The following is a 14,377-nucleotide window of genomic DNA, read 5'->3' on the forward strand; positions in this document are numbered from 1 at the left end:
TTAGAGCCGTTAAATCAGCAAATAAAATGGAAACAAATTAACCTTCTACCAGGAGAGAAATGGGTAACTTATAGACAGCTCATTCTTCCAAGGGAATACCATACAGTAGTTAAAATGAATTCTGTTGATTCATATATATCAATAGAAAAAAGTGTAAAACACATGAAAAGCAAAACTCAGGCTTCAAAAGGACAGAGTACTAAGAGGCATATTCAGAAATTAAAACACATAAATCAATAGAACTTTTGTGGAAACATACATATGGAATAAAGGAAAAATGCATATTTGTAACTTCAGGAAGAGTGAGAAAGTGATGAGGATGGCTTCTTGTTATATTTGATGTATTTTACTGTATTATTTTTACTTTATAGTGTATTTATGAAAAGAAAGCTATAATAACTATGGCAAAAAAATTTAATATGTACCTGTCTCTCAAGAACGGATGCCCAGGTAATTTTAAATAGAGATTAATTAATTACTTTTTGTGGTTTTCTTTATATTTCAAATGTTTCATTAGCCATTTGGCCAGACAAAAGAGGAGTACAAAGTCTTTCTTTCTAGTCTGGCCCTTCTTGTAGCATCCCACGGTGGAGAGATGTATCCAAAGGATCAATGTTCTTCCTCTTGCCCAGAGTTTTACTTTCAGAAAAACATGAAACTGTCTAATAGTTATTGATTTCTTTTGTTTAGAACAAAATGTAGGTGGGCAGTGATTTGCGACTGCAGGTACTTTCTATTAATTTGATCAACTATTTAAGATAGCTGCCCCCTAAATTATTAAAATATTATCACTGTATATTCAATAATGGTGATAGAAAAAATGATAAAGCCATTTTCCCACATAGCACTTCATGTATATTTAAAACATTTTCTTAAAACTGTTCTCAGACCCTCTAACAGCTATGTGATTTAGGTGGGTAGATTTGATTTCCATCTTTTCGATGAGAAGAAATCTCCCACAGAGTGTCTACTTGCCTAAACCAGACGGAATATGTAAGATAATGTGGCCCAATACCTTCATGTTTTAACTATAAAGTTGGAATACTATTTATTCTGCCAAACCTCCCTTGCAGAAGGGAGTGCATGAGATAATTCATGTGAAAGTCCTCTGAGGAATGTAAACCCTCTACGAATGTACGGATTTGTTGTAATTTTTATTACTGCATGTAGTGCTTCTTTTGATAAAACTCTTTTATATAGTATATAGAGTTAACATTAGGCAGCCTCAGAGCTCTTATGATATATTTTAGGTGAATGATTTATAAAGAAAAGAAAATGTAAATTTGTATCTATAGCATGAGCTTTAATATTTAAAAATATTTGTAGACAAAATTCTGGGAAGAAATACAGGAAGCTACCACCATTTACCTTTGGGTAATTAAAACATTTTTTATGTTTATTATTTATTATTTTTGAGAAGGAGAGAGAGAAAAGAGTGTGAGTGGGGGAGGGGCAGAGAGAGAGGAAGACTCAGAATCCGAAGCAGGCCTCAGGCTATGAGCTGTCAGCACAGAGCCCAATGTGGAGCTTGAACTCACAAACCATGAGATCATGACCCGACCTGAAGTCTGGCATTTAACCGACTGAGCCACCCTGGCGCCCCTATCTTTGGGTAATTTTTTAAAACGTAATTTTCATTTTCTAGGTTTACATGGCAATAATGCATTACTTTTTTAATTAGGAAAAGAACCCCAGAGGTTGTCAGTATCTACCTAGTATTTGGAATGTTTATGTTTATTTGATAAGATTTCACAAACACAGAAATGACTAACCTCAAATAGTCCTGCGCAGTCCATTAGGAAGCAGTTTTTAAATGGGTCAATACATAGTGGAGAGATAGAGATACGGCCATCAAAAGTTAAACCCTACACTGACATTTTATTTACTTATTTAACTTTCATTCTAGTAGAGTTAACATACAGTGTTATATTAGCTTCAGGTGTACAATATAGTGATTCAACAATTCTATATATTAATCAGTGCTCATCAAAATAAGCTTACTCTTAATCTCCTTCACCTATTTCATCCATTCCCCATTTTAATATTAAAGGTTTCTTTTTCACTTAAGAAGGTGTTAAGATTTGGGATCTCCATTAGCTATTTATTCAAGTGTTTGACTCTCAGGAGCTTTTTGCAAAAATATATTGTCGCCACCTGCTGGCAGTCCTATATTACCAGGACTGTCTTCTACCCAGATGAAGTGAACTTCAAGTTTTATAGTAGAATAGAAAGTTCCCTCTCATTTGTGCTCCAGTCATAATAATGGCAAAGATTGTTGAATTAAGTTTTTTTGTTTTAATTAAAAAATTTTTTTAATGTTTATTTATTATTTTGAGAGAGAGAGACAGACAGACAGACCGAGCACGAGTGGGGAAGGACAGAGAGAAAGACACAGAATCTGAAGCAGGCTCCAGGCTCCAAGCTGTCAGCACAGAGCCTGACACAGGGCTTGAACCCACAGACAGATCATAACCTGAGCCAAAGTCAGATGCCCAGACAGCTGAGCCACCCAGGCGCCCCTAAGTATTATTTTTTCTGATTAGGCTAGGCATGATACCATTTTATTCCTCACAGCATCCATAAGAAGTATGAGCCTTTAATGAGATTATTTTTATGTAGGACAATCGAAGCCCAGAGATTTTCCCCAAAGCCACGCAGTGAATGATGGAGCTGAGATGCAAATCCAGAAAGTGGCAACTCTTCTGCTGTTGCTGTTTCCAACTGTGTGAAAAACACCTGTGGTAAATCTGGAGCACGAAAGCACTATTAATGGTGAGGATATTTATTGCAGAAGCATGGGGGGGAATAAGCAATGAAATGCAAGTCAGATGACCCGGGATTATCCTTCACTTCCCCTGTCTGGGGACCCAAGCAGACCACCCTCCCAGAGGGAGCCTTCCCTCTCTCTGTATTTCCACAGTTTTTGTGAGGTAATATGCCTCCTTATTTTTCAAATTTTCTCTCTGAATGAAATGAGATCATTAAAAATATAAAAACCTGAACTTTATTATCTTTTGTCTCTGTAGACATGTCATCATTATGCTGTGACTTCAGGTCTGCAGAAGATAAATATACAAATGCCTATTTAAATGTGTTTTTCTCATCTCTAAGCAAAGTATGAAGATATTTTCCATTGCATTGCCCAATATCCATTATTCAAGGCCTAATTTGATAAATCACCCTAATTCCAGGAAAAGACTGTTCCCACAGAAGACTATGCTCCCTTTCTGTGGTCAGGAAACAAGAGCATAAAACTCTCTCTGGCTTTGGCTGCCAAGAAATTTAGTGTGCAATGGAGCCCATCTCCACCGTTGGGGCGCATCTACTCCCTCGAGGCTCCCAATGTTTCTTTCCCCCATAGGGTTACTCACCCTTCTTTGCAGGTGTAAGTGACAGTGTTCCCAAAAGTGAAGTTGTTCCCAGTGATGACAGCATCTTTGATTGCCGGCGGCTCTCCGCAGACGACGAGATGGCAGGTAGGTGGCGCTCTGTCCCAGCTGCCTGATGCAGAGCATTCAAGGACAGGAGGGCCCTGTAAGCTACAGGAAAGAATGATGCCACCTCTTTCATTGGCTAGTATTCACTGCTATGGAGAGAAGTATATAAAAGCAAGGGAAACCTGGGCCGGCTCCAGGGTGTTTATAATAATGAATGGGCTTAGAGTGTCAGCTGCAAAATAAGATGTGCTCACTGGCAGGACTATAGGGCACTCCAGACCTCGCCAATAAGTCACCTGGATGAGAAGGGGTTGGGATCCAGCAGTAATTGAGGTAAACACTCAGGAAGCCCCGGTAACTGAGGCCAGAGGGCATTGTCTGTCAAGAGCCTGGACATCTGAACTGTGTTGCTTATGACTCTGACCTCCGGTCTTCCTTTGATTTCACAAACCTTGCATCCCAAGGGCCTGGCTTACCCAACTTTGCTTGCTACCCTGATTCTGACTGTATCATTATTCTCTGTTCGCTGGATCTGTTTCACCTCAGATCCTGTTGGCCAAGTTTCTGACTACAGCCTCTCTCTACTGTCCCTTCTGTTTGAACACATACACACACACACACACACACACACACACACACACACACACCCTTACATACCGTTAATCACATCAACCTCTTAACAGTATTAAGAACCCGGGCCCTTACCTTGACATGCGTTTTGGAAAATCCCATGCAATTAAGTTATTTACCACCCCCCAATCCAGATATTGTATTTTGCTTCACAAACATTTTTTGCTTTTGTGTTTAATGACTCAATGTTTACAGTGACTGAACTAGAGCTCCCAGAGTCAAAGTTAGGTGGAATACTTCCTGAGGTATTCCTAGCACTATAAACTAGTCTTCAGGAAGCATACAAATCTGGGACTATCTTTTACACTTAGAAACTTGTCAGCTAGTCATATACAAATGAAACCTACTGAGTGACTGATGAGTAACAGGGTATTTTAGGCAGCTTGGCTGGTGCCCATGGACTTTACCTGTATCCACTCTCACATGAATATGACGCAGTAGAAAGGTAGGTAAGCCCGCTCAAAACGTATTTCCCATGATTTATGTTTTCGGGGCTAGAACACTTGACCAGTTCACACACAGGAAGAGAATGACTCCAAGAACCGCTAGCAAGACAGGATGATTCTCTAGCACCATACAGAGTGTATCCTTTATTACACCTGAAGAAGACAAAGGAAGATTATTGAATATAATTTGTCTTATTTTGCATAATTTTATTAGCACCAGAGCCTTTAAAAATATTGAGGATTTACACTTTACAATTTATTGAAAAACTTCTTTTTTTCCCCTACTGAAATAATGCTTTGAAATTATATTTTTTCAAGGTTGACTATTGTACGTCTTCCCACAGGGACCTTGCTGAGTGATAAGTAGAAAAATAAAGGATTTGGCTTGCCTCCAGTTTGTACCATGGGTTAGTAGCTGCAAACAGACAATTCCTAATTTGAGAATGGTCTGGTTTGGCACAAGTGCCTGAGATATTGGATCTGGAGACAAAGATCCAGTTTCTAACCAAGAATATTCCTCAGCCTGCAGGGCCTTCCTCTCCGACATCCATTCTCAGAACACCTCAAGGATGCTGGTGACAAGAATACGTGACTGGTCAAAGGATTTAAGGATTCTAGTTAGGACTACCCATTAGGTTATTAAATTAGATGTCTTCATACAAGATGTAATTCAATTAATACCATATGAATTCAAAAACATCCTCTGGGATTCTTCTTCTCCCTTTCTTTTAGCATTTTATCATAGCCAGCACGTCATCAACAACTTCTACAAGGTAGTTTAAACAAATTTTTTTAATGTTTATTTATTTTTGAGAGACAGAGAGAGAGACAGAACATCAGAGGGGGACACAAACTCTGAAGCAGGCTCCAGGCTCCGAGCTGTCAACACAGAGCCTGACATGGGCCTTGACCCCACGAACTGCAAGATCATGACCTGAGCTGAAGTCAATGCTCAAGACCCATGAACTGCTAGATCTTGACCTGAGCTGAAGCTGGAGGCTTAACTGACTGAGCCATGGCAGGCCACCTACAATGTAGTTTTAATCCAGTACACACTTACCGATATGTTACCTTACTGCCATAGGTAAATACAGAGCCATCAAAGTCACCATTTTCTGGAATGACTGGTACACCACAGGAAACAGCTTAAAGGTGGAAAAACAAAGAAAGTACTGGTTTTTTTTCTAGTGTGTACACAAATCTCTGAAAGTTCAAGGCAGCTCTAGGTTATCTTGTCACATTTAAAGATGAACCTAATAGTTGGGTTTTAAATACGAAGAATATTGATACAACTTAACACGTGACATTTCTATACTTTAAATCTCTAGTACAGCCAAAGGCTGTGAACATAGCAAGTTTACTAAACATACCTTCACAATATGGTAGCAGATGACTCCATTCTCCAGACCCCAGACATGTGATTTTGGTTACTCCCATCAGCTGGTATCCTTCTTCACAAGAGAATGTGACTTCAGCGCCCACTGTATAAGTCTCACCATAAGAGTGGCCATTTTCTGGATTTCCTGGAGCCTTACATTTTATAGGTTCTTAAAAGGAAGAACAAGTTTTTGTGGGGCAATAAGTGGTGTTCACACAACCATGCAAGGTCTCACAGCAGAAGAGTTTCATTACCGTGAAAGTACCAGTTAAATCTTTTGGAAAAATAGTTTTTGAAGGGAGATGCATGAAGGTCTGGGATACTCTGGACATATTTTTTTTTTTTCAGAGAGAGAGAGAGAGAGAGCAAGTGAATGGGGAAGGGGCAGAGAGAGAGAGAAATATTCTTAACCAGGCCCCACATCCAGCATGGAGCCCAATGCAGGGCTTGATCCCACAACCCCGGAATCATGACCTGAGCAGAAATCAAGAGTTGGATGCCCAACCAACTGAGCCACCCAGGAAGCCCACAGAACATGTATTTAATAGGCATTTAAACAATATTTTGAAACACCCACGAATAACAAAAATATACAAAACTTATCTGGCTGAAAGGGAGCTGTTTATTGGGGAAGTAGTGGTGGTGCCAGGGCATTTATTAGAAGAATGTTAGCTCCTCCTACCTCTCCAACCTCAAACCTACTTTTTAAGAGCAATTGGCTTTCTCTCAAATTGATAAAAGGCAATACTTAAGCATATTTGAGAAAAGTTCCCAAACTCCCTTTCCAAACAGGCTAAGGAGCAGAGTCCTCTCCTATGTGCAAATTTGAAGTTGGTCACCACTTCTAGGAAGAGATATAAGTTAAAGGGATAATTGGGGCTAGAGTTGGATAGGAGTAAATATAATACCTGAATTCTCAAAAAGGGAAGATATATTGGTTCAATCTTTCTAAAGGTCATTCTGGCTATGGAAGTCAAGGGCTTAAAGCCGCTCAAAAAGTAAACGCCATTATAAGACCTGATTTTGAGAATTCCTCTTTACTTTCTGTCATACTATTTTCTGGGAGTTGGTTTCTCACAACAAATAGAGAAAGGCATCAGTGGATGGAGGGATGGGCTCATTTTATCAAAGTTATCACAAAACATAGGGATGTGATAAGGCAAGATGTCCCTTTTTCCAAGGACATAATTCTGTGTGGCTGAGGCGGAGGAAAGATACTGATGGCTTAAGTGTCTTCTTTGCTCTGATTAGGGCAGTAGAGGCCAGTGATTATAGTTCTAAATCCCCTTTATTATTCTCATACTATGTAGATATTGCTTCAATATTCTGGCGATACAGTTGGTTTTTGTTTTTCAGAGACTGGGAAGTCGGGCACGGCACAATGCTAATCTAAAGCTCCATTAGTTGGTACTTAATGTGTCTTTTTAAAGATGGTTTATCTTCTCCACCTGTCCTTTGAACTTGAAAATATTGTTGTATTTTTCAGTAACATACATTTGAAATATTGTTGTAGTTTTAAATAACACACATATATATTTACATGAAACATGAATAAACTCCCCAGTTATGCACGTACTAGTTACCTGCACAGTTTTTGCCATCTCCTGTGTAGGGTGGGATACATGAGCAAATGTAGGATCCATTTGTATTCAGGCAGGAAGCATATTCACTACAATCCGACCCAACTGCACATTCGTCAACATCTACGATGAAGACAGCTTACAGGTAGTGAAGTGGATTGATTTTTCTTATGTATTAAACATTTGCTTTTATGTTTAAATCATTACATATTGCTTAACGTATAATGCTGTATATATTTTTATAAAATTTAATTCTAGAAATAATGATCACATTGCAGATATACAATTAAAGCTACTATTTCCAAATTACTCTACAATCCAGCAATTGCACTATTAGGTATTTACCCAAAGGATACAAAAGTACAGATTTGAACGGGTACATGTACCTCAACATTGATAGCGTTATCAACAACAAACTATGGAGAAAGCCCAAATGTCCATCAACTGATGAATGGATAAAGAAGATGTGGTTTATACATACAATGGAATACTACTTGGCAATAAGAAAGAATGAAACCTTGCCATTTGCAGCAACATGGATGGAACTGGAGGGTATTATGCTAAGTGAAATAAGTCAGTCAGAGAAAAACAGATACCATATGTTTTTACTCATATGTGGATCTTGAGAAACTTAACAGAAAACCGTGGGGGAAGGGGAAGGGGGAAAAAAGTTACAAACAGAGGGAGGGAGGCAAAGCAAAAGAGACTCTTAATATAGAGAACAAACTGAGGGTTGATGGGAGGTGGGGGAGAGGGGAAAGTAGGTGATGGGCATGGAAGAGGGCACTTGTTGGGATGAGCACTGGGTGTTGTATAGAAGCCAATTTGACAATAAATTATAATTTGAAAAAAGATTAGCACCTGTTAGCAAAAATAAAAACAAACAATTCAGAAAGAAAAAAAAGAAGTGGTACACACACACACACACACACACACACACACAGGAATATCACTCAGCCATCAAAAAGAATAAAATCTTGCCATTTGCAATGACATGGATGGAGCTACAATGCAGTTATGCTAAGTGAAGTAAATCAATCAGAGAAAGACAAATATATCATTTCACTCATATATGGAATTTAAGAAACAAAACAGATGGACATATGGGAGGGGGGGAAAAAGAGAAGAGAGGGAAATAAACCCCAAAAGACACTTAATGATAGAGAACAAACTGTGGGTTGATGGAGGGAGGTGGGTGGGGGCTGGGCTCGATGGGTGATAGATACTAAGGAGGGAATTTGTTGGGATGAGCACCGGGTGTTGTATGTACGTGACGAATCACTAAATTCTACTCCTGAAACCAATATTGCACTGTATATTAACTAAAATTTAAATTAAAAAAAAATTACATGTGGAACAAGAAAACCATTTAAATAATCAAGCATTAGTTTGGATAAAGATTTTAGAATTAAGAAATGGAAAAAAAAAATTAGCTCCACCACATAAATGGGAGTTTTTCCTCGCCCATGGCGGAGACGCTGTATGTGTGATAGAAGCCTACTAGTGTGGACCTTGGAAGCCTGGCTTCATGAAAATAGGTTAAATTTAGTGAGCCTACTGGATTTACTAAGGATGAATTATTTGGGGTGGACTGAAGCAAGGTGGCTTGGGGATCAATTTGGCATTCATTCATCTATTCATTCAATAAACATTTACAGAGGATCCCCCTTCCCCCCCCCCAAAAAACCCACCATTTCCCCAGTTAGTAGGTGGGTAAGTAGAAGAACAGAGAGATAAAAATAGTCTTGATATTGAGCCTGGTAACAATTTAAAACATTTTTGGCACCTCTAGGGACAGCTGCTTTGTCACTATGGCTTGCCCAGGGTTTCTTGGGCTGAGATGAAGTTAACAAAGGAATGTCACAAGGGAGCCTCAGGGATTTGGAGTGACTGTCTCCCATGGAGCTGGTATAAACGCACACAGTAATTGCCAAGATTCATCTCACCAAGGCATGATGGTGAAATGCCATTCCAGCTCCCATTATCTGTACAGAACATCCTCGAATCACCCAACAAATAGTAGCCATTGCTGCACTGGTACGTCACTGTGCTGCCAGCGTGGAAATCCTCGGCTGAGTAAAAGCCATTCTCCAAAGGGGGCGGCACCCCACAGCTAATGCCTGTAGCATGACCAGGAAGAACAGAACTCCGTTAGGAGCAAAATGCTCAAAGGATATTTTGTTTATATTAAACTATTAGTTCAGTTAAGCATGACTTTTTCATTCACGCGAACGTAGATGGAGAGCCCGCTAGGAGTGGGAACAGGTAGTAGACATGCCCGTGCCCTCGGCATCTAGCCTGCTCTCTGGCCCAGAGCGGGCATGCACTTCATTCTTTAAGAAGACATATTTATGAAGGTCCTGCTAGACCCTGCCAGAGGTGCTAACATTACAGTAATGAACCAAAGAGATAAACCTCAGCCCTGTGGGGCTTCCTATCTAGTTGGAGTAGAGAAACAAACCACAGATAGAATATATATGTCAGTGAGCATAGATGCTATGGAGAAACTCTGCTGATCACCCTACCTAAAACAATAGTCTGCCTCCAGCCCATCCCTCACTTTGTATTTCCCTACTTTGCTTTATTTTTCTCCATAGTCCTTACTTACTTCTGGGCCTTGTTGTTCTTATTTACTATAAGTGAAACAATATTTATTTGCTATTTTCTGTCTCTCCTTCTCCAATGTAAACTCCATGAAAGAGACTTTCTTCCATTGCTGCATCCCTAGAACATAGACCTGTGTCTAGCACATGGTAGGTGCTTTAAAATTGCTGAATAAAGAAATGAATGGACGCGCCCCACTCAAGAGATCGTTTCCTATTTCCCACCTGGCCATAACCCATCTCCTTTTGGACTCCAGCTCGCAGATCTGTCTTTTTCTCCTATCCAGTTCCCTGTCGCATGTGGGGTACAGCCACAGGGGTGGTCTCTTTGGATTTTCATCACCCCTTTCCCTCATGGTACCCAGCATAGATCATTGCATGAAGGAACTATTCTATGAATATTTGCTGTATTTGCTACCCTGGTGCACTTAGCTTTTATCTAGCACTCCTGAAACATTTCTTATGGTCTGACATCTTTCAAGAGCTACTGAAATGACTTCAACAAAGACAGCTCACGTTCACAGTGAGGGAGCGGTTGTGTCCACTGTCCTTGGTTCAGACAGTACTGCACAGGGTTCCCGACCATCTGGAAGCCTGGATCACAGAACAGGCTGATTTTGGAGCCTGGCTTTAAGTCCATCGATACAGTTCGCAGATGAGGTACCGTTCCTTCTAAAGTTGGGCAATCTGAGGGCAAAGAACAAAGGCACACAGCTTGTCAGCAACCTTGTGACACCATCACTAGGCCAAGAGTTTCAAACTGTGTGTTGTGCCAGCACCTAGAGCCACTCCACTGACACTGAAACAAGGTAACATGTGACCAGATCACTGGCAGGCAAAATCACTCGAAAAAACTATTTGAGTCAACCACTTTTCCTCCTTCAGCGGAGTCCAGCTGAATATATTTTTTTAAGGAAAAAGCGGTATTTTAGAAATATTAATGAAATCTATCAAAACCCATGAATTCTAGGACATCTTTAGGAACTTCTTTACATACGCTGAATTTTACGATTAGTCAGTCTATGGATTATCACGTCCATTGCTTTCCTCCTCGTGCTACCTGCCGCTAGACGGCCACTAGGAAGTACAGAGTCGAGAGAGTACCCCTTCCCAAACAGGGGGGCAGGACTTTGGTGGCATTTCAAAAATTAATCGTATCCCTCCTCTTGTCCTATTTTCCTAATCTTTTACCATTGTCCAAGTTGAATCGGACAAATGTCCACAATGAATTTTGTGCTCTCTTATACAGCACGTATTTGAGAATTAAAAAATAAATCCTTTGGATACAGGGTAGAACGAAGATGAATTACTAGTTAAACAACAGACTGACAGGCACACACTCTTTGATCAACATGGAATTTTGAATTGTTTCTTTTTGCCATAAAATCTCGGGAGTGGTCAAAGGATGGCTGTCTATGGAAGAAAGAAATTCTAACCGGAGCAGAATATGCTCTTGGCATCGATCTTCACTTTCCCCACAATTCCAGACAGGAAATCAGCCCAGGCTAACACATTTCCTTTACGGAGTTCCTCTGGACATGAGGTAGCCAGTGATTTCACCTGAAAGTTTAAACACACGTCTTTAGATAAACCTTACTTGTTTCAATGTGACAGAGTTCTTAGGTCTTAATTTAGTCCTACTGGAAACATTCACAGAGTTTAGGGTGGGAGGGAACAGGGAAGGAGGCTTTTGTATAGTATGATTTCAGGGGTAACGTGTAAGTCTCTTCCCTCCCTCTTTCTCCTCCACCCCATCATTCCTTCTCCCAAATATGTCAGTTGCCAGAAATCCTGAAATTCTACACACGGAATTTCTTGTCTAAAGCTTTACAGTCTGTTGAAGTGTTGTAGAGGTTCCCCATTCCCCACTCTCTCGTATCCTGTGATTGAGATGTGGGTAAACTGAGGTCTAGGCAAGCTCTGCCACTGTAATAATAAGGGCAGATATTTAGGAAGCCCTTATTATGTGTCAAACAAGAACATGACTGTACACGCCGTGTTGTGTTTGATCCTGTTGAAACTCTACTATGTACGATCCTATTTGCTCATCTCTCACAGATAAGGAAACCGAAGCTTGCTTGTTCGTCTTTCACGGATATGGAAAACTGAAGCTGAGAGAGATGGGGTAACATGTTCAAACTCGTCACTACAAGTCTGTGATAGAGCTGGGATTCAAATCCATGCTTTGGGACTCCAGCCTGCCTTTAACCACTAGCTCATCTGTTAATCTCTATGCATGATCTTGTGCCAGCCCTCAATTTCTGCATCTTTAGACAGAGGGATTTGAAGCAGTATTCTCTACAATTCTGAGAGCACCAAATCCTGACCACTAGACCACCATGGAGTGTCCCTACAATCCTGAAATTAAAAGGCATCATAAAATAATCATGTCTAATAAAACTTAGAAGCATCACTGAGAAACTGAAAAGGGGATTCATCGGAAGCCACTAAAGATAACCTGTGCCTGGCTTAGTCTATGACCGTAGCATCAAATTATATTGGCGGTCAAGTTTGAAAACCCCGAGGTTGCAATAAGATATGGCATCATTAGTCTGTTCACATTTTTACTAGGTTTGTACCTTTGCATCTCATTACTGTCATACACTGAAAATGGAATTGACCTGCTGTGGAGACAGGACATAGTCCCAGAGGTTCAGCTGGCTTATGGAGCCCACAAAAGACTCAGCTGGGTTGAATCCCTCTCCTTTTTTGTCTTGCTCTTGCCCAAGAACTAATGCACCACCACCTAAAGAAGAGAGAAATAGAGAGGAAAACTGACCTTATTGTCTGTTAGTCTTAAAATGCTAAATTAATGAAAGCACTGCCAATATGAATACATCAGGGAAAATTACTGAAAAGCCAAATTACCTACGTTTACTGCGTGTTTTGCCAAAAAGGAAAAGATTCAGTATTTTATATAAAACAACTTAAAACATAGTCAGAGAAGGTTTAAAATATTAGATTTACAAATATTTAACTATTAAAAACCACACATATACATAATATGCATGTAATATTTTGTGTTAACAATACGTCCTATTTTGCCTCCTGTCTTCTGGGAAATTACTCTCCGTGACAGACTTCCAGTAGCTGCTCTTTGTTTTTCTTCTTAAGCCTACAGTGCTTACATTTCTATCACCAATTCCAAGGTAACTTCTACATTTGCCAGGGCGACCTAATCAGGTCGCCAAACTCAATGGAAAATCTTTAATATTCATCTTTGCTGATTTCACTGCATCATCTGTTCCGGTTGAACATTTCATCCTATTGAACTGTCCTTCCTAGGTATACCGGATGGTCTGTGTTTGCTCCTCCAGAAACACCTGCTGTCCTTCTCATCTCTGCTTTGTGCCCCCAAAGGTTGACACCTATGATGGCACCACCTGGCTGCCTTGTTCCTCTGGCTTCTGTTTATACCTGGCCAGTGGAAGGACCAGCCCAGGTAAGAAAGTGGGATGAGAGAGAAGCTTAGTTTTCCCGGATACCTTCCTTACAGGCAAAAGGCTGGAGGAGGCTGGTTTCCTCTATCGAATGTCATGGCTTCCGCGGGGTGATTTCTCTCCCGCACTACAGGTTTGCTTAAGTTCTGGCAACAACTCCCACACCTTGCCACTTCCGGTTTACTTCCTGTGCCATACCACTGTTGCTAGTCATGGGTGTTTTACTGTCATATTTTGCTTCTCTTAATCCAGCCCATGCCTTTGAAAATAGTCCCTTCCTGGGGCGCCTGGGTGGCTTAGTCGGTTGAGCGTCCGACTTCCGCTTAGGTCATGATCTCGCGGTTCGTGGGTTCGAGCCCCGCGTCGGGCTCTGTGCTGACTGCCGGCTCAGAGACTGGAGCCTGTTTCAGTCTGTGACTCCCTCTCTCTCTGACCCTCCGCTGCTCACGCTGTCTCTCTCTCTCTCTCTCCTAGAAATAAATAAAACAATAAAAAAGAAAAAAGAAAAAGAAAATAGTCCCTTCCTTAAATTCTCATCAGTTACCCTCCTCGCATGTGCCACCCTTCCTGCCAGGAGCTGGGCTGATTCCACTTTGTTCCCAAGAAGGCACTCTTTCCTGGTTCTCCCTGAACCTTTCTGCTCATTCCATCTCTCTTCTCTGCCTGACTCTTAAGGTCCTGATGCACCCAGGTTTCCACTCCTGGCCTCCTTGCTCCTTCCTTCAACAATCTCCCCATCTGATCTCACTCACCTGCCAACTGGTATGTGCAGAACCCCCTTTCATGATTGCCCAAACAATATTCTTTTCTTATAAAAGTAATCATTAAAAATCAATACATGCACAAAAGGAAATGCGGAAAAA

At 40.6% G+C, this 14,377-nt stretch overlaps 1 protein-coding gene across 1 annotated transcript in view; it reads right to left on the minus strand.

The window, feature by feature from the left end:
• Window positions 1-14,377, minus strand: part of SVEP1 (sushi, von Willebrand factor type A, EGF and pentraxin domain containing 1) — a 190,781-nt gene that overhangs the window by 54,671 nt on the left and 121,733 nt on the right. Inside the window, 9 exon segments of the mRNA XM_077769764.1 lie at window positions 3,327-3,539; window positions 4,475-4,666; window positions 5,574-5,658; window positions 5,884-6,060; window positions 7,475-7,594; window positions 9,418-9,591; window positions 10,591-10,761; window positions 11,511-11,634; window positions 12,696-12,820. Of these exon segments, the coding sequence (XP_077625890.1) occupies window positions 3,327-3,539; window positions 4,475-4,666; window positions 5,574-5,658; window positions 5,884-6,060; window positions 7,475-7,594; window positions 9,418-9,591; window positions 10,591-10,761; window positions 11,511-11,634; window positions 12,696-12,820 (1,381 nt within the window).

This window comes from Crocuta crocuta, unplaced genomic scaffold, assembly GCF_008692635.1.
Source record: "Crocuta crocuta isolate KB4526 unplaced genomic scaffold, BGI_CrCroc_1.0 scaffold95, whole genome shotgun sequence".
In the NCBI taxonomy this organism is placed as follows: domain Eukaryota; kingdom Metazoa; phylum Chordata; class Mammalia; order Carnivora; family Hyaenidae; genus Crocuta; species Crocuta crocuta.